At 41.3% G+C, this 18,970-nt stretch overlaps 1 protein-coding gene across 4 annotated transcripts; it reads left to right on the forward strand.

The window, feature by feature from the left end:
• The first annotated feature begins 303 nt into the window (after positions 1–303).
• LOC149743671 (uncharacterized) lies at positions 304–18,395 on the forward strand. 4 transcript variants are annotated; one of them, XM_089887463.1, is made up of 47 exons: positions 307–449; positions 838–902; positions 1,155–1,778; positions 1,996–2,022; positions 2,177–2,197; positions 2,261–2,383; positions 2,856–2,965; positions 3,347–3,547; positions 3,740–3,854; positions 3,991–4,139; positions 4,462–4,597; positions 4,837–4,956; positions 5,156–5,278; positions 5,567–5,763; positions 6,061–6,186; positions 6,261–6,428; positions 6,488–6,617; positions 6,864–7,093; positions 7,407–7,496; positions 7,832–8,042; positions 8,232–8,386; positions 8,538–8,676; positions 8,945–9,039; positions 9,219–9,360; positions 9,470–9,601; positions 9,676–9,854; positions 10,064–10,177; positions 10,248–10,368; positions 10,425–10,529; positions 10,710–10,823; positions 11,168–11,309; positions 11,556–11,674; positions 11,850–11,972; positions 12,204–12,324; positions 12,552–12,637; positions 13,014–13,166; positions 13,470–13,648; positions 13,888–14,025; positions 14,144–14,277; positions 14,534–14,747; positions 15,024–15,342; positions 15,653–15,796; positions 16,147–16,275; positions 16,483–16,665; positions 17,077–17,166; positions 17,435–17,643; positions 17,877–18,395. In XM_089887463.1, exons 2-47 carry the CDS (start codon positions 839–841, stop codon positions 18,039–18,041), a joined length of 6,909 nt encoding a protein of 2,302 aa, XP_089743589.1. In that variant the 5' UTR covers positions 307–449; position 838; the 3' UTR covers positions 18,042–18,395. The 4 variants fall into 4 exon arrangements, with proteins under 4 accessions (XP_089743598.1, XP_089743599.1, XP_089743589.1 ...); XM_089887472.1 differs by lacking the exon at positions 1,155–1,778 and having other exon boundaries at positions 304–449; XM_089887471.1 differs by lacking the exon at positions 2,261–2,383 and having other exon boundaries at positions 308–449.
• The last annotated feature ends 575 nt before the right edge of the window (positions 18,396–18,970 follow it).

Genomic DNA, 18,970 nt, shown 5'->3' on the forward strand with positions numbered 1-18,970 from the left:
AAGTGGTTTGTCAAGTCGATTCTAAACTGCGATGCTTCCATTGTGAACTTGCCGTGAGCGAACGCTCATTAACACAGACCAGTGTTGCCAGATGTGTTAAAATAAGTGAGAATATTTAATTATCGCACGCACAGGGCAACACTGATCACATGCATAAGAGAAACAAACAGTCGACACGTACCCGTGGTACGTATGCGGTGTACAAGAAGCCGCCAGTGACTTGCCCTGAGGGATAAGTGAAAACCTTTTTAACGCTCGCCATCCTTGATGAGTTACAGTTACAGTTTGTAGCTCACCGAGTACAGTACCATTCGAAGAGTTCAGTTTTCATCTAGTTTTTGTCGTTTCAGATCATTTAGAACCAAAGATATTAAGAAGGGGTAGAGTCCTCAATCTTTTTAAAAAATCTTCGGTTCGTAAACTAGCTCACATCGACTGAAAGACGTCAAGTAAGTTATTTAACTCTGTTGGTTTATAAATTATTGAACGTTCATGTATGTTGTGGTATATAGGTCAAAATAGAAATAAAGCGCTTGTCGGTCGTTTTAATTCAAGTTTGTTTTGAGCAAACAGAAAGCTTTTAAAATATTAACGTCTCCAGTTTCAAAGTTCATCGCAAAACCCGAAACTTGATATAAATGTTTCGGCCTCGGGTCGCGTGCCAACAAAATTAGAAATACAAAACATGTATTATCGAAATTGAATTCCATAATTTGTTCGCATCCGCCTTGAGCGTTGTGGTGCGTCGCTTGGCGGTTATCCTATCTAGATAATCTAACCGCAAGGTAGCGGCCGAGATACTAATGCCTTACGACTAACCTACCCCCCTCTACGCAGGATGATGAGTCTCAAATTAATCTTCGCGGTCTTAGCCATCGCAGTCTTCGTGAACTCACAAGAAGGTAAGGTGTTACGTCATTGATTACATCATCTATTCCGTCACATTTCGTTTACACGTCAGAAACCGTGTGCCCCAAATATTACAATAGAAATAATTTTAAATGGTTTTAAATCGGTGAATACTGGGTTTAAATGATGGGCAAGCAGTAATATTAACTCACGGAGCAATGGGTTGCTTTGGGTAATGTTCTATGGCTTTCTGTAAGACCTCAGAGAACATAATGTTCAATATATTCACCCAACCTCTAATAAAGTGACACCACCCCAACCGCCCCAACCAACACCCGAGGGTTGCCCTCCTCGTGCTGTGATGGACCTTGTCGTATTGCTCGACTCAAGCTCGTCCGTCGGGGCGGCGAACTTTCAAATTTTGAGGGAGTTCTTGACAAACTTGACCCAAAACTATTACGTTGGGAACGATGGTATGCTGATGGGTCTGACAAGATACAACCGAAGGATCAACGATCGTTGGGACCTTAACGATTTCTCAACCACCGCACAACTAGAACGAGCAATCTCGAATATCCCTTACAACGGCGGAGGAACATTCACCGGGGCGGGTCTAAGTTTTCTCGCAAGGGAGAAATTTACCGCAGCCGCTGGAAGGCGAGTGGGAGTTCCAGCCATCGCGCTTGTTATTACCGACGGTAGAGCAAACGACGATGTAGCTGGACCCGCAGAAGCCTTGCATCAAGTGGCAACCGTAATAGCGCTTGGTATCAAAGGAGCAGTCCCAGCTGAAATCAACACCATAGCTTCTCCTCACCCCGACAACTCATACGCACACATCATCGACGACTTCTCGCAGCTCCCCGACATATTCAGCGCAATTTCCGCCGTGGTTTGCGAAGCTCAAGGCGCTCAAGCCGATCCGTCAGGTTGGGCCATCATCAGCACGCTATGACGTAGCGACAATTGCGTCATCATCATCGTCATCAATCGCGACGCCGCGATTCATTCATAGAATTGCGATACGTGATTCTAATATCATTGTCATAGCATGCATCATCACAATCATCATTTTAACCAACATACCTCCAGCTAATACTTTAAAGTATATCATACCAAATCTAATATTGTTCTTTTTATCCACAGTTTCACCGCCACCACCACCGGCACCAAGTAAGTTGAAATTTCTTCTAAATTTAAAGGAAATATTTAACAACTATAGTTTTTTACCAATTTTGAAATAATTTTTTAAAAAATCTTTTATAAATTTTTATCACATTTTAATTTTTTCAACAACTGACAAATATTAACACTAATTACTTTTCAGCAACCCAGCCACCGCCACCACGTGAGTAACGACTTTTTACATTAAAACAATATAATATTTCTCTTTAAATAAAAATTAATATAGAGACAACGGCAGCCCCAACCGAACCCCCGACTGTTCCCCCAACCGAACCCCCGACTGTTCCCCCAACCGAACCCCCGACTGTACCCCCAACCGAACCCCCGACTGTACCACCTACAGATACGCGTAAGTAAAATGCCACAAACTAACAAAAGCAAGTCCGGCATTAACTATAATCCAAAATGTAATAAACGCGCTTGAAAAGTAACAAATGACACAGCTTAAAATTACATTAAAAGAACGAATAAATTTCAATAATGACATCTTCGAAAACGAATGTCTCAATGGTAACTTAACATGTGCTTGTGCATTAACAAACAACTCGGCGAATTCATTCAAAACAAGTTAACATCCATTCACCACGTAACAACCAATAAGCGCCGAACGAGTCATTAATCTTCTTCGATTGCAAACGAAGAACTATTTCTTTGAAATTCCCACCCGAGGCTGTAGAACTCGTTCAACAGGTTGACGCACTGCGCATGCGCATCAGTGATGTCACAAGGAGATTTTAATTTGGGTTCCTGGCGGCTTCGAGCATGTATCACGTGTGGGGAATATCGCGTCTTCATAAATAAAACTTTTATTTTATAAATAGCATCAGCGACCACAGAATGCGACAACCCAATTGATTTGGCTTTCATCGTCGATTCATCAAGCTCGGTTGGCGCTGATAATTTCCAACTTATCAAGGATTTCGTTTACGAGGTATGACATCATCCATATATATGTCTGTAGTAACAACGAATGCAACGAACTAAAGGCAAACAGTCATTCTATAACGCATGCAAGAGCTATGTGGTAAGAGCTATGTGGTACACCTTCTGGTAATTACCAACCATACAGGAAATCAATCACTCACAAAGTTACATACGCCGTAACTTGTAAGCTAGCACGAGGTGCATGAAACAGAACACCCGTGTTTAACGACTGTTGTTGCCCCGCCATGCGAGGATAAATTAGGTACATATCTTCATTTATTTAATCAATCACAATACAACCTGGCACAGCAAATATCCCGATCGTGAATCTAATAGACCACCAATGTATGACATTCTCACGCATGTTATAACGTTGATCATCTTACAGATCATCAATGGGTTGAACATCAGTGAAACTGAGACCCGAGTAACCCTTGCTCGTTACAACAACTGGGTTGATTCAAGATTCTTCTTCAACACTCACTTTGATAAAAGTGCAATGCTTGACGCTGTGTCCAACATGCCATACTATGGACGTGGAACAAAGACGGCACAAGCTCTTCATGTTGTAACAAGCCATCATCTCCAGGTTAGTGAATTGTTTTACTTATTCTACGGCGAGACACCATAAGTCCTAGGATTTAGGAGAGTTGGCCCATTACCCCAACATCGTATAGGCATGTCCTATTCCATATGGGAGGGGCCCTTTAACGATGCAAGAGGCCTGAAACTTAGGCTATAGCTTTGTTCTATAAACCTCTAACCCTCCTCCCTTCAATAGAAATACAACGGATGGAGAGAAGGCGTCGACGCTTACCCAACAGTGGTGATCGTCCTCACCGATGGAAGAACCAAGGACTTCCAAGACTTGGGAAGATTCTCCCGAGCATTGAAAGGTGGGCATGACAAGGCTTAAGAATGTTTGTTGTATGACTTCACAAAGATCATTGTATAATGACGTCATAAACATTTTTGTATGCTGACATCATAAACTTTGCTGTATGATGACGACACAAACTGTGTTTGTTACAGCAAAGGCAACGCGAGTGATCGCCATTGGAGTCGGAGATGGAGCATACGCCGATGAACTTGTTACAATCGCCACCGCCCCATCATCCGAGAACGTCGTGATGGTTCCTTTCGAACAACTTATCACCAGAGCCAGCAACCTTATTAACATGGTAAGGATTGCCCATTGTGTTTCTATGGGCACAGCATCGGGCCTGGGATGTAGAACACGGTTGGTCCATTTCTACGGCGAGTATTAAGACTGTTATTATTATTTGGAGTTCAGCCATTTTACGGTTTCTTAAATTTTGTCACGGTAGACCTAAATACATCATCAGATCAGATTTCTCATACTTATATTTTCCATTTGTAGCAAAATATTAAGTTGCTTCTAATTCGTAAGTTAGTTGGTGCGCAGGTTGACAAATATTGTAACACGTAACTTCTAATGACGTAGCAAGCATAGATTGTTTTATAACAGTAAGAATTCCCCAGGTTTGCATCACCGATGTGAATGAATGCCTCGTCGATAACGGTCAATGCGACCAGGTCTGTGTAAACACACACAATTCATTCTACTGCGAATGCCAAGAAGGCTTCACCCTTGGTGTAGATGCCGCTTCATGCGTTGGTAAGTGTGTTTTTCTCTTCAATGACGTTTGTGGCTTCTTGATGTTAGTATATTCTATGTGAGCGAGCCAAGGAACCTTTGATAGTTGGTTCACTTCACTTTATACCAAAGGTAGCCCAGTATGGGAACAATAGTGTTATGCAGCTTATGGTATCCATTTCACCCCTCACCACTAAACCTATTGTCATTTCCATTGTAACAATAGTTTTCTTTACGACTTCATTATTGTTTAATTCTAGATAACAACGAATGTTTGTCTGACAACGGTGGTTGTAGCGACACATGTACCAACACGGATGGTTCATTCGTTTGTTCTTGCCCAGTTGGTCGAATCCCAGCCGGAGACGGCCGCACTTGTGGTAAGTGCAAACAATCACGCATATACATTAGCTTTTATTCGGCACTTGTACTCGTATGTTACCCCCAGCGTGTGTATAACGACTGTTGTTTTGCTGCTAATCCTTCTCTTCGTTTTAAAAGTTTACCTTGGCAATTCTAAATACAAACGCATAAATACAAATGAGGTGGTACACGTTATAACGCAATATTGTGCCACAGTTGACGACAGCTGCTACGAAAACACCGAATGCGACCACAATTGCCACAACGTCGTCGAAGGAACTTTCTTCTGTAGTTGCAATGCTGGTTACCAACTCAACGAAGATGGAAAAACTTGCTCAGGTAATGTCGCAATTAATAACTGTAGGCCTCTGGGTTCGAGGCGTACATAGGGGGTATATTATTAGGTCTAATTGAAACCTTTTGTGATTTATTGTCTTGCGAACCAACATATACTATTAAAATAAAGACTCGATACTATATCTGGTAGTAACAGTATATGGTTTATTTAACAGTAAGCGTAAGGTTCATAATGTTTTATCTGATGCCTCGAATTATTACTTGTTTGATTACCGCGTGAATCGCATGATATTCTTTGTGTCTGAAATCTAATCTACTGTGACGTCACAGACATCGATGAATGCTTGAACAACAATGGCGGATGTGAGGTATTATGTAATAACACCGATGGTGGATACGTGTGCGCCTGCCCAGAAGGACAAGGTTTGAGGAACGATGGCCGAACATGTGGCACCATGTGTTATACTTGCCAACGAGCGACCTCAAACGAGGAATGCATGGAACAGACCGTGTGCTCACCAGGAGAGGTAAGCGCTTGATTTTATCAACAACGAAATGGCCTAGAGCGTTAACAGCGATTTTGTTTACCGGATTAAATTGAAGATTTGTTTAAACACACGACTATACACAGCTTATAGTTTATGGTTATTACTTTTGGGGTAAAGCTTAAAGTTATTACTTCTGGGGTAATGGTCCAAGTCTGACCTTAATCCTAAGTCCTCACGAACCTCACCCCTATAGAATAAAATAAAATAGAATATTACAATTATCTAGACATTACAATTGTCGTTTTAAATGATCACGACTTTAATATATCCTAACAGTCTTCATGCCAAACCGAGACAAGGTTCGAGAACCAAGTTATGTACATCACCAAGTCATGCAAGCAAACCGAGGCGTGCGTCAACAACTATATCCAAAACCCCAAAACTGCGTGGTCTCCATACCAGGTACGTCATCACTAGTTACGTCAACATACCAGTGGCGTCATCATTTAAGTGACGTCATCATTTTACATACACAGTGCAACACCGATCCCAACGGAATCTCCGTGTGCCGATGTTGCTGCCATAACAACCTTTGTAACGCCCCTGGCAACTGCACACTCGCTGATGACGTAGATATCAGCTGTGAAGACCCCAACCTCATCGAAACACCCGAAGACATGACCATGACATGCTCAGGAAATGACGTAAGTAACTTGTTTGGGTTAAAAGTTGAAACCCATAAGTAACACGTCATGTTCCTCAGCTTGGAGATACTTGTCTGCTTACGTGCCCACCAGGATACCAACCAGTGAGTGGCGCCAGTGAGCTCGTGTGCCGACTTACCCCAAGAAGTCTTGAAGGTTACTGGGACGGAGAAGTTGGAGCATGTGGAGGTAACTGACCCGGGGTTTGAACCCGTAACCATCCGTTAACATACACTGTATTATTGGTTTAGCAGCAACGTTTAACGACTGCCGTTGCCCCGCCACGTGTAGATTAACAAGTTACATACATTTATTTAATAGCTTTACCTGTGACGAGTTTCTAACAACTCTCGTTTTATTTCTCTTCGTTGCTTTATTTAATTTGATCTTCGCCATTCTATTCGAAGAGATAAATAACATTACTGTTATCTACAGATATCGATGAATGCGCCAATAACAACGGTGGATGTTCCCACTTCTGCACCAACACCAACGGATCATATTCTTGCTCCTGCCCAGACAGCAACCCATGCGAGAACCAACTTCTCGATCTTTTCTTCATCCTTGATTCCTCCTCCTCCGTGAGAGCCGCCAACTTCGAAAAGATGAAGAACTTCGTCGACCGAATGGTTGATCCACTCAACATTGGACAAGACCGAGTCCGAGTAAGTAACATTTACAATAAAAGGTCGCGACTGTATTATGACGTCAATGTTTGACAATAATAGACTTTATCTTACAACAATCAAAGTCGCGCCATGCGCCAAACGACCCGAAAAGAAATTCTTGATATTTCTTGTTGTTGTTGTCCACATTGTCAAACTTTGGTTGAGTCACACATTTAATTGATTCTCTTTAAGTAGTTTTACCGTAGCGTGTTTTAACGACCGTCGTTTTGTTGCTAATTCCCTTCTCTTCGCGGTTTTAACTAATATGATCTTTGTTATCATTAGAAATAAATAAACTTGTACGTTCCAGGTTGGAGTTATGACATACAACAGAAAAACCTTCAAAAGGATCGACTTTAACGAGGCCGCAAACAACACCGACTTTTCAGAAAAACTTGCCGTAAGTTGAATCAACAACTTTGTGTTATTTACAGCAATAACTATCAACAGTAAACTTAATTAGCTTGAGCCACACCCATAATGTGTTTGTAATTTTGTGTTCCTTATGTGGTTTATAAGCAATTCCATGAATTATAATATTGATTTAAATTGTCACGGGGTAAAAGGTGGGTTTTGCCTAATTCATCTGACCAATGCCTCGCTGTGGTATCTCACCGTCACATAATGCAATAACATGCCTTGGCAAATAGATTGAAATCTGTATTCGCTAAATTAAAAATGATTGCGATTAAAATACACCGCATTCGAACTTATGTTGATATTATTCCATCACAGGCGATCCAATACAGCGGACGAGGCACCAAGACTGCCCAAGCCATCAACTTCGCTGCTTCCAACTGTCTCCATGAATCTCGAGGACGACGACCCAACGTTCCTCTCTCTGTTATCCTTATGACTGACGGAAGATCCCAAGACTGGAGACAACTCCCATCAGCAGCAGCAACCATGCACCAAACAGCAGATATGTTCTTCTCAATTGGAATCAGTGAGTAGATTACCCAGTAATACCTCATTGAACGAAAGAGGTGTATGAAACAGAAAATCCTTTATAACGACTGTCATTGCCCTCCACGGGGAAACACAAGTTACATGCATCCGTTCAAGTTGTTGTGCATATCTGTTGTATTTGTCACGTTAGCTTTTACATTGTATTAAATGACGTCACTTTGTGCAGCCAACCGCGTCAACGAGAGAGAGCTCTTGACAATCGCCAACGACGACCCAACCAAATACACCATCCTGCCGAGTTTCGACTCCTTGGACAGCGCCGACCTCGCTCAGTTCTCTGGATCAACTTGTCTTCAACCAGAACCTCAACACTTCCTCGCTGTAAGAATCATTACGTCATAATATATGCCCGTTGTCTCGTTTCCGGAAGAATACCTCATAGTTCACTTATGACGTAACAATAAGAAACCCTTTAATCGCGACGTAATGTGACGTAACAAATCATTAACAACGTGTTTTTATTACCTCACAGTCGGACGGAAAAACATGCGACGTCGATGAATGCAGCGTTGACAACGGTGGTTGCAGTCACAATTGTACCAACACTATCGGATCTTTCTATTGTTCTTGTCCCGAAGGACAAACCATCGTTGCCGATGGCGTTACATGCGGTAAGTTATATTCAAATCAAGACCTCTTGCTGTTTAACTTAATCAGCTTAAAATTGTTGATAACGAATACACCGCGTGTATTGCCGCCAAGTGTTTATCGTAGAACAATAACCCATTGTGTTTGGAAATTCCCGTTGGACTAATTTATCACGGTACCGATATCTCAACGCTCTATACAAATCGTCTTCACCAGGGAATAAACTCAACTACAACAACAAGAGGATCTGCTTAAATATATATCTTGTATTTAACATGAAATAACTTGCAGATGTCGATGAATGTTTGGTTGACAACGGCGGTTGTGAACAAGGTTGCATCAACAAACTTGGAGGATTCAACTGTCTTTGTGGAAACGAATATGAGGTAACAATACTGCTTCTTACGTCACAATTAATAGTTTCTAGTATACTAGACAATCAGAGCATTATGACGTACCTAATTCGTCTGTGATGTCATAGCCAACATTTCTACATAATTCACTACGTGTTATATAAGTCGTGCGACCATTATCGGGTTAATATATCTTCAATGTAATCTTGCAGGTGGAAGGTTTCACTTGTGATGACTTCAATGAATGTGTCGATGAGAACGGAGGTTGCAGCCACCAGTGTGTTGATCTTTCACCAGGATATGAATGTGCTTGCCCGGCGGGTATGCTGCTCGGACCAGACATGCAGACTTGCGGTAAGTATTCACCACAATCAAGTTTAGAATACGACGATGGGCTGTGACTGTTCGATAGTTGAGTAATACTGTAGGAATCTTGAAATATAAACGAATATTTGTTCCCCAGAGGTCGACAGTTGCGCAGCTTTGGTTGCCCCATTCGTATGCGACCAAAACTGCCACAACATTGTCGGTGGTTCATACACTTGTTCATGCGACGATGGATACATTCTAGAAGCTGATGGTCACAATTGCACAGGTATCAAGTCTCACAATGTTCTTTATGACGTCACACTGCAAAACGGTTGTTTAACAATTAGTATTATGACGTAGAAATCAACGAGTGTGACAACAACAACGGTGGTTGTGAGGAAATATGCGAGAACACACCAGGATCGTACAACTGTGCCTGCCCACCCGGGTTCGGACTTCGAGATGATGGTAAAACCTGTGGAATTCAATGTTATGCCTGCCAGAATGTTCTTTCTAATGAGGAGTGCGGCGAACTTGTGGTAAGTCACGTCATAATAGTCATTATTATCGTCATAATGTATATTATTGCTATCTACGTTACTTTCTTCGTGGGCGAGGTCCTACAGAGTGATATGCAATAAGATCCGAGTAGTAGCCCACAGTTGGCCCATCACTCCATCATTACTACATACATAGTTATATAAACAGCTTGTGTCCAAACACTCAACACTGACACTTTCCACTACAGGCTTGCGCTGTCTCACAAGACGCTTGCTTCACTACCATGCGAACCAGAGACAACGTGACTTCAATCACCAAGGGATGCCAACAAACACAAGCCTGTATCAACAACATGGTTCAAGTAAGTACTATGACGACATAATTGGATGACGTCTCTTGAGTGTTCTTTGTTACAATTACCTTTATTACAGAACAACCGAAACATGGGCGAGGGACCTTCACAGTGCAACGGAAACTTGCAGAACTCGAAATGCGAATGTTGTTGCGTTGAGTCCGCTTGCAATGCTGATCTTTGCCCATACGAGATGGACAGTAAGTATAGTGCTTTACTGCCGTCTAGCGGTTATATAAAAACAATTTTATTTTAGTCGCTGGATGCGAATCCTTCGTCAAGACCGATGTTGTTTTCACCGGTGAACGTCAAGATGGAAGCATTGGACCAGGGGGAATGGCTAAAGTTGAATGTGCACCAGGTACAACATTACTTCATTCCTTTAACAATGGATTTTAACGATTGTTGTTTTGTCGCTGAAGTCCTTCCATTCGTTGGTTATTTAATTTAGTCTTTCCTATCGACTTCAAAAAGATAAATCATTTTGTTTTGAAATTCGACGTCTCTTTTGAGTTGCATAAAAATAAATTTTATTTGTAAGGTTACACTTTTGCTTCAAACAACTCCGCACCCGTCCAACTGAACTGCAACTACAACTATGCCAACAACACAGCGGCTTGGGATGGAGATTACAACGAACTTGATGAATGCGTCGGTGGGTTTGTTAGCATAGCGGTTTTAACTCCAATATTACACAATCCGAAACACCAATTTACCGAGTTTAACAGGCATAAAGAATTGTTATAATACCGTAGAGTATTTTAATCCAGTTTTAAATAAATTAATGAAATCTATAACCTTGTCTTTAACAATAACTACAAAACAACAATATTTTCTAAAATCCTGTATAACGCTAACACACTGAACAAACTTATTATACTTTAATACCGAACTGAATACACACCGAACGCCTCATACATTATATACCCATCAGCAAACTCGGCAAAACACGCACACGCATCCCACGCTCCCACCCGTATTAAACAAAACTTTCCGCAGACGTTGACGAATGCGCCAACAGCGAGAACGGCGGTGGATGCGCAAACCCTGCTGTTTGCGTCAACCTTCCAGGAACCTTCGAATGCGTTTGCCCAGATGAGCCAGATGATTTCGTTCTTATTGATGGATCCATTTGCGAACGGTGAGTAAACTATGCCATATTATTTTTTTTTCACGTCAAACTACCGGATTTAAAGTTATTTTCCAGCCCTTTTTCAATTAATGTTCTTTGTATTAAATACTTAGATAGTAACACAGTATTTACCTTTTAAATATTATTTTGTTGAGTGCCACGTGTAAGACCCAACCCTTTCAAAATAAGCTGGGATACCTTATAAACAGTTGATCCTCTACACTCCTGGTTAAGTATAATCATTCCTTCCATTAGTGATGAATGCTCCGACCCTGATATGGGCGGTTGCTCGCATAACTGCACCAACACCATCGGAAGCTACATGTGTTTCTGCCCATCAGGAATGACACTCATTGAAGATCAACTTACATGCAGTAAGTCCTATACCGTTGAAATGTCGTTAAAATGAGTACAAACTTGCCAATGTGTGTGGCTTGTATAGTTTTGTCAACTATTTTTCCTCAATTTAAGTTGCCGGCTCTGCACTAATACAATTTCGCCAGTTATTTACAACCAACCAAACCTAACAATCTATATCTAATCTTTCAGACGTCGATGAATGCCAAGATGCCAACGGTGGATGCCAACAAACATGCGTCAACACACTTGATGGTTACAGATGCGAATGCGGACAAGGTTTGGAACTTAACGCTGATCTTCACACTTGTGATGGTAAGTCCTGATTAGATGGTTATTCCTGGTTACTCGCATCAGCGTATGAGCCAACCCCAATAAGCACTCAGACGTGCCACAAGACAATACCCATACATAGGGAACGGGTTATACACATACCAACTATATTACCACAAATATTTAAGCCAACAGTGTTATACTATACTGAAGTCCAGCCACAAACACCCCTACTTACAAATTATTCATCTATAAATAATCATCTTTCCCCAGACATCAATGAATGTTTGATCAACAACGGGGAATGCTCACACAACTGCACAAACTTGGTGCCCGGATACGAATGTTCTTGCCCAGAGAACATGATCTTGAACGGCGATGGCTTCACTTGCCGGTGAGAACAGGACTTATGTACAGAACATATGAAATGATAAAACCGTTACTTAGGATTTTAATTCTAACTATATATTCAATAAGTTTAACAAAGCTGACACAAAATTTAAAGTTAAAACAGCATAGGCTACTGTGAGTCTTTAAGTATTTTCAATGCAACTAAGCTACCGGTTTAAACATTAAATCAAAACTGACTTAAAGAAAGTTATTAACTCAATACATTTACAGAGTCAACCCATGCTACACCAACAACGGTGGATGTGGTGGTGTCTGTACTCCATTGGAAGTTGGATTTCAATGTTCATGCCCACAAGGTAAGTTGTATCATTAAACTGGGAATGTGGGGATAATGGGTTCAAGTCCCACGGCATGCCTAACCGTAAGACATCTATAATGTGTGTATGTACAAGTAAAAACTCCGGCTTAAATCTCGGAAACCAATGCGTGCCCTATTGTACATGAGCCTTATTGAGTAACGGTTTCCATATTCGAAGAACAACACGTCTTTAATATGCAGTCGCGTATATTGCGATCATGTATCACACCATACAGGGTAATTTCGAAACCATAAGGAATAAATACTTTACGAATCAATAATATGTAAATCATAATGCCGTCCCATTCCTGCATTCACTTTGATACCCAACCCCACAAAACAGCATTAGCTTTACCAACCTTTCTAACTTCCAGGATACGACCTCCTTGAAGATGGAAGTTGTTTGGACATCAACGAATGTGAGAACAACAACGGTGGTTGCCAATACAACTGCACCAACACCGATGGAAGCTATGTCTGCTCATGCCCAGTTGGTCAAGGTCTTCACGGCAATGGCAGGACCTGCGGTAAGTAACGTTGGGATGAATACACGACCTCAGTGTGTTAGGTTCGCTCATACTATCATTTGTGTTAAAGTAAAACGATCGGAATGCTTTTTTTGCAATTGTACACACATTGCCTGTTAGCTTTAGCGGCCTACAATTAAAAGTTACACATATTATGTATATCTACAGCGCGGTTTTATGACTGTAGTTTCGTCGTTAATTTAATACTTTTATTTTAACTTACACGATCTTGTATCGTATTCGATGTGATAAACATTATTCTACATCACTTCAAATTTTGTTTTATCTTTCCCAACATTGTAGGTCGTGCATGTTACCACTGCAACGGTGCCAGCACCAACGACGAATGCAACGCCATGCCAATCCAGATCTGCACTGATGACGCCCAATCTTGCGAGAACGAAGTCCGAATCAACGCTGGTGTGAAGCAAATCTTCAAGGGTTGTAAACAAACACAAGCTTGCAACAACAACTATATCCAGGTAATTAATCAATGAAGAAATATGACAAAGCAGTGACGTATCAATAGTGACGTAGTATTGACGTAATCCCACTGATCCCACACAACCCTTGAATAAAATATACTTGAAGCGGGCATAAGGTTGTATTTAAACACCCCATACTCTGTCATCGACGTATAAAAATTAAACCCAAGAGAAAACTCTGCGCTAACATAAAATGGCAATCAAAACACCCCTATATAACAACCCTCCACCTACAGAACCCAAGAAGCGCATTCGAGCCTTCACAATGCAACGGCAACCTCGGTAACGACGTGTGCAGATGTTGTTGTGCAGGACATCTTTGTAACTTCAACGAGAAACCATGCCAAGCACCACAAGCATGCCATATCAGAAAGGTAAGTTGTGATGTCATCATGTGACGTAGTTGATTACGTCTCGAAATTATGGTGCTCCACCACGATTGTCATATTCATTATAACGTCACTTATACCATTGTATTCTGATTGTTTTAAGGCCGATGTCGCGATCGTCGTCGACTCCTCCAGTTCCGTGAAATACAACAACTTCCAGAAGATGAAATCTTTCACATCCAGTTTGTTCCAATCTTTCAAACTTGGTGACGACCGTGTTCGAGCAGCTCTTGTCAGGTAAGCTTAAACAATTCGACAGTGAGCATAATGTTCAAGCTTTTGATAAAGAAGTTAAAAAAAAACTTTTTTATTCTCGTATGGCTGGGCAACAACAATCGGTAACACGGGTGTTCTGTTTCATACATCTTATGCCCGCTTACGAGTTGCCACGTATGTAACTTTAAGAGTGATTGATTTCCTGTGTGGCTGACATCTTGTACAACTTAAGCCGCTATCGTATCACACAGTTCTATTCTAACCAACCATGTTATAGATACAACCGACGTGTTGATCAACGATTCGGGTTCGCCGATACCAACACCAAGGAAGAAGTCCAAGATGGAGTTGACGCCATGCCATACAGAGGAGGTGGTACCCTCACAGGACAAGCCCTTCAACACGTCATTGACAATACATTGAAGACAGAGAATGGAGCCAGAGATGACGTACAAAAGATCGTCATCACCATCACTGACGGAAGATCCCAGGTAACAACGTTTGTTTAATTGTGTCCGGTCATTCCCGGATCGTTTGATGATTAAAACATCATTCTAGATCAAACCCTAATCAAGCGGACTTCGCCATTTTATGGGTAGTGTCTACACACACTTGTCTGCTATTGGAATATTGACTTTGAATTAATTAAGGCATAAGTTCGTACTAAGCGTGTCTTAACGACTGTCGTTTTGGACCTGAATGTTCTTCAATTCCGTTGCTACCGTAAGTTATGGGTATTATAAGTATGTAATCTATATAATATTCAGGACGATGTACTTACACCAAGCCGAGCCCTTCGTGCTGCTGGAGTCATCACATTCGGAATCGGAATCGGAGCCCGAGTCCTTGAGACCCAAATCAACGAGATTGGAGGCGATCCATCCCGAACCTTCAGCGTTGAAACATTCGACCAACTTAGCGGGTTGGTGTTGAACCGAGTACGAGAGGCAGTTTGTTATGATGTGAATGAATGCAACACCAACAACGGAGGATGCAGCGACACTTGTGTCAACACAGCCGGTTCATTCCACTGTGCCTGCCAAGATGGATTCATTCTTTCAGATGATCTTTCTACTTGCATCACAAGTAAGAATAATAAAGTAGATTTAAAGTTTGAAACTAGTTCTTTAACAAAATAAATAAAGCATAGAGTTAACTGCATATGTTTTGTCTGCCATGCTGTACGATTTTGTTTGAGTTAAAGTTGTTTTTAAACCAAGTGTTCCTAAAATTGATTGCGTCCTGTCCCCAGAAGATTAGTACCTTTTATGCTATGTCTGGTATCAACAACCAACAGTAGTTCGAATAGTAAACACTCGTTGTTAAGATTTACCAATTCAAATTTATCAATACATTCTAATGTCGGCCATAATTTACCGATGTTCCTTATGTACAGACTCCACTGGTGCTCGTGCCAGCTTCGACGAATGCTCTGTTAACAACGGTGGATGCAGTGATGGTTGTACCGATACTTTGGTAGGATTCAACTGCACTTGCCCTGTAGGATTTGTTCTGATGAGTGACATGCTTACTTGCACAGGTTAGATACAAGCATTACATTATATGACATCATTATACTTGTGAGTAGCTAGCGCTCGCATGTATTGCCAAGAGTATACCGGTACGAGGCTCGACACTGCTACCATTGTGGGCATATGTGTCTTTGAAAAGACACTTAACATTTTGCCATTTGCCAACCCATTGGCCAATAATCAGTTGGCCAAATTATCAGTCATACAGAAACGCAATCACCAACAAAGTTACATACCTGGTAACTTGTAAGCGGATACGAGGTGTATGAAACAAAACATCCGTGTAATAAAAACTACCCCGCCACACTATGATAAACGAATTGCATACATTCGTTGTTTTCACCCCATATTCCCATAGACGCCGACGAATGCTTGACGGCCGCTTGCTCGCATAGTTGCGTCAACACACCAGGAAGTTACTTCTGTGAGTGCCCACCTGACCACTACATGGCAGAAGACAAGATCACATGTGAACCACGAGCATCAGGTATGTGATATCATTCTGACGTATGTTGTGACGTGGAGATATGTCTGTTATAAGTATTATTAAAAGTTTTTAGTAAAATACCAAAAATTCCCATAAAAATCCAAGTTTTATAAAGTTAAAACTTTTTTTGTCAAATATTAAGACAAGTTAAAATAAAATATACAACATTCGCTTAAAGTAACAATTAATCATTCATTTACTCAACAGTCGCCGATTGTGCCGCCGGTTTCTTGCCCAAAGGACACAGCTGTACCCAACAAAGCAGTGACATGATGGCCTACGTACCAGCAGAGGAAGCATGCGCAGCCGCTGGAGGTCGCCTTATGAAGATCGCCGATTATGGAGTTAAGCAGATCATGTCAAGGAACTATCAAGGAGCTAATTGGTTCGGTAAGTAGCGTTTGCCTTGTTCTTTACGACTCCTGTCTCGTCTTTGTGTAAAACATTGTTGACGTATGAAAGTAACATTGGTTGGTACTTGCTTAATAGCTAAAGGCCCCGGCAATCACCATTGTGGCAGCTGTATTGTTTAGCTAAGATAAACCACCCACAAAAGTTACATACGTGGTAACTTATAAGCGGGAACGAGGTGTATGAAACAGAACAGCCGTGTTATAACGACTGTTGTTGCCCCGCCACGCGAGGATAAATAAGTTACATACGTGGTAACTCATAAGCGGACACGGGGTGTATGAAACAGAAAGCCCGTGTTATAACGACTGTCGTTTTCTCACCATGCGAAGATAATGATTTAAATCCATTCATTATTTACAAAATAAACAATCGTATATTCGGATACAGGTCTCACCGATCGCTCAGAAGAAGGGGTGTGGATAAACTCAGATGGAACAGCCTTGGAATACGAAGAAGGATGGGCATCCAACCAACCAGGTACGTTATTTCCTGTTAAAAATATACTGTGTAGTAATTATTATCGTAAGCCTCGTCGCGCGCGAGGTATATAAAAGTTGCCGGCATGCGAAGATATAGAAGTTGCATTTATTTAACTTGCTCAGCCTTCCAAACTAATAACCACCCTCAAAGTCACGTGGTAACTCAAAGGCGGACTCAAGGTGTATGAAACAGAACACCAGTGTTATAAATTCTAAGCTTGAAAGATGTATAAAATTTCCCTTAACTCATTATTCTACTATCACAGGAGTTGGCGATTGTGGGAGTTTGGAACACTACGCTTTCTACTCCAAGCTTTGCTCACGGGAGATGAAATATATCTGTGAACAATCACGAGCTGAAGGGTTGGTCATATTCGACAGGACATGGCCCAACGGTGCACAAGCCAAACTTTACTTCCCTACCGATGTTAACGCTGTGAAGATCACTTTCCCACAACCAGTCATTCGAGTGAACGTAAGTTTGATTTTATGTATTTATGAGTGAGGCCCTACAGTGTATGATTATATTATGAGGTCCTACAGTGAGGCATGCCAGGGAACCTGGGACCCCAGTATTGGTCAGAGTTGGCCCATTAACCTAGGACAAATTAGGGTGTAACCTGCAGCCCTTAAATAAAAGTTACCCACACACATGTTACGCATACGGGGCGAGCGAATAAATTTAACTAACCCTACCCTTCATTGTAGGCTTGGTTTTCACAAGTCGCTCAACAACTTTCGTCCACCGAGTTCGTGATCTCACAGAACGACATCCATCGTCAAAGCAGCCACGGTGAGGGACAATTCACCGTCGATATGAATGAGGTTCGCTTCCCCGACTATGACATCACAGTCACACCTTACGAGCTGTAAATGAAATGCTTCTAGAATGAAATAGAACAATGGAACTTGTATTATAGCTATATTATAAGCACTTACTACGTCAGAATATAACGTATTCGTCACAATATAATGTCTTGCGTCATAATTTAACGTATTAGGTCATATTGCAACGTCTTACGTCATACTGTAACCTGTAACGTGTTATGTTTCAATAACTTCGCAAACTGCCAAATAAGATTTACTGCCACATGATGTCGCCATTTCATTATATTTCTCCCCACATTTCCCCTTATTTACAAACAATTGTATTCTGGAATTCGGTGTTTTATATACGTCATAAATGAAATGTACGTCGTTTGGAATAAATAATAGACGGTCATTCAACTTTGTGTGTTAACTTGGGGTCAAAGATCAAGTGTGAACCATCAGGGGTGAAGGGTGAATGGTATGGGGTCAAAGAGATGATTTAAAACAAAACTTGGAGACAATTACCCCACACGCCATTAATGTTTGAATAACTCTTCAATGACGTCACAATGATATGACATCATTATGATGTTCTCCAATATAGTAACGTCCTCCATTATTATGACGTCATCGTATCATCCATACAGTGACGTCACAGTTATCCCACGCGATCGCTGATTGGACGAAACTCACCAACGAACCACGTCAGCGTTACCGGGAAAATTTGTTTAATATTTCAATTTGTGCGATTTGGCTTATATAGTTCGTGATAAAAGTTTGCCATTTTCCGCCGTGTGATTAAGCACTTCATGCGATAGTCTTTTGTTAAAGAACATTGTTACCCCCTACTGGTATTAGTACCGTTGACCCACAAAATGTCTCCTTGCCATTTCATTTCCCATTTTTATGTTTCTCTTTCGAGCAGCTTGTTTCTTGTAAAAAGATTAAACAGTCTCAAGAGCGAAAAATACGTTTTTTGTCATGTCTTAGCC

The sequence above is a fragment of the Ciona robusta genome, chromosome 1, assembly GCF_009617815.1.
Source record: "Ciona robusta chromosome 1, ASM961781v2".
In the NCBI taxonomy this organism is placed as follows: domain Eukaryota; kingdom Metazoa; phylum Chordata; class Ascidiacea; order Phlebobranchia; family Cionidae; genus Ciona; species Ciona robusta.

Excerpts from the sequence above, each read along its gene's own strand:
- LOC149743671 (XM_089887463.1), top strand. The coding sequence starts at position 839 with ATGATGAGTCTCAAATTAATCTTCGCGGTCTTAGCCATCGCAGTCTTC. Across the intron at positions 12,638-13,013 it reads TCAATGTTCATGCCCACAAG|GATACGACCTCCTTGAAGAT; the intron begins GTAAGTTGTATC and ends TCTAACTTCCAG. Across the intron at positions 15,797-16,146 it reads TGACATGCTTACTTGCACAG|ACGCCGACGAATGCTTGACG; the intron begins GTTAGATACAAG and ends ATATTCCCATAG.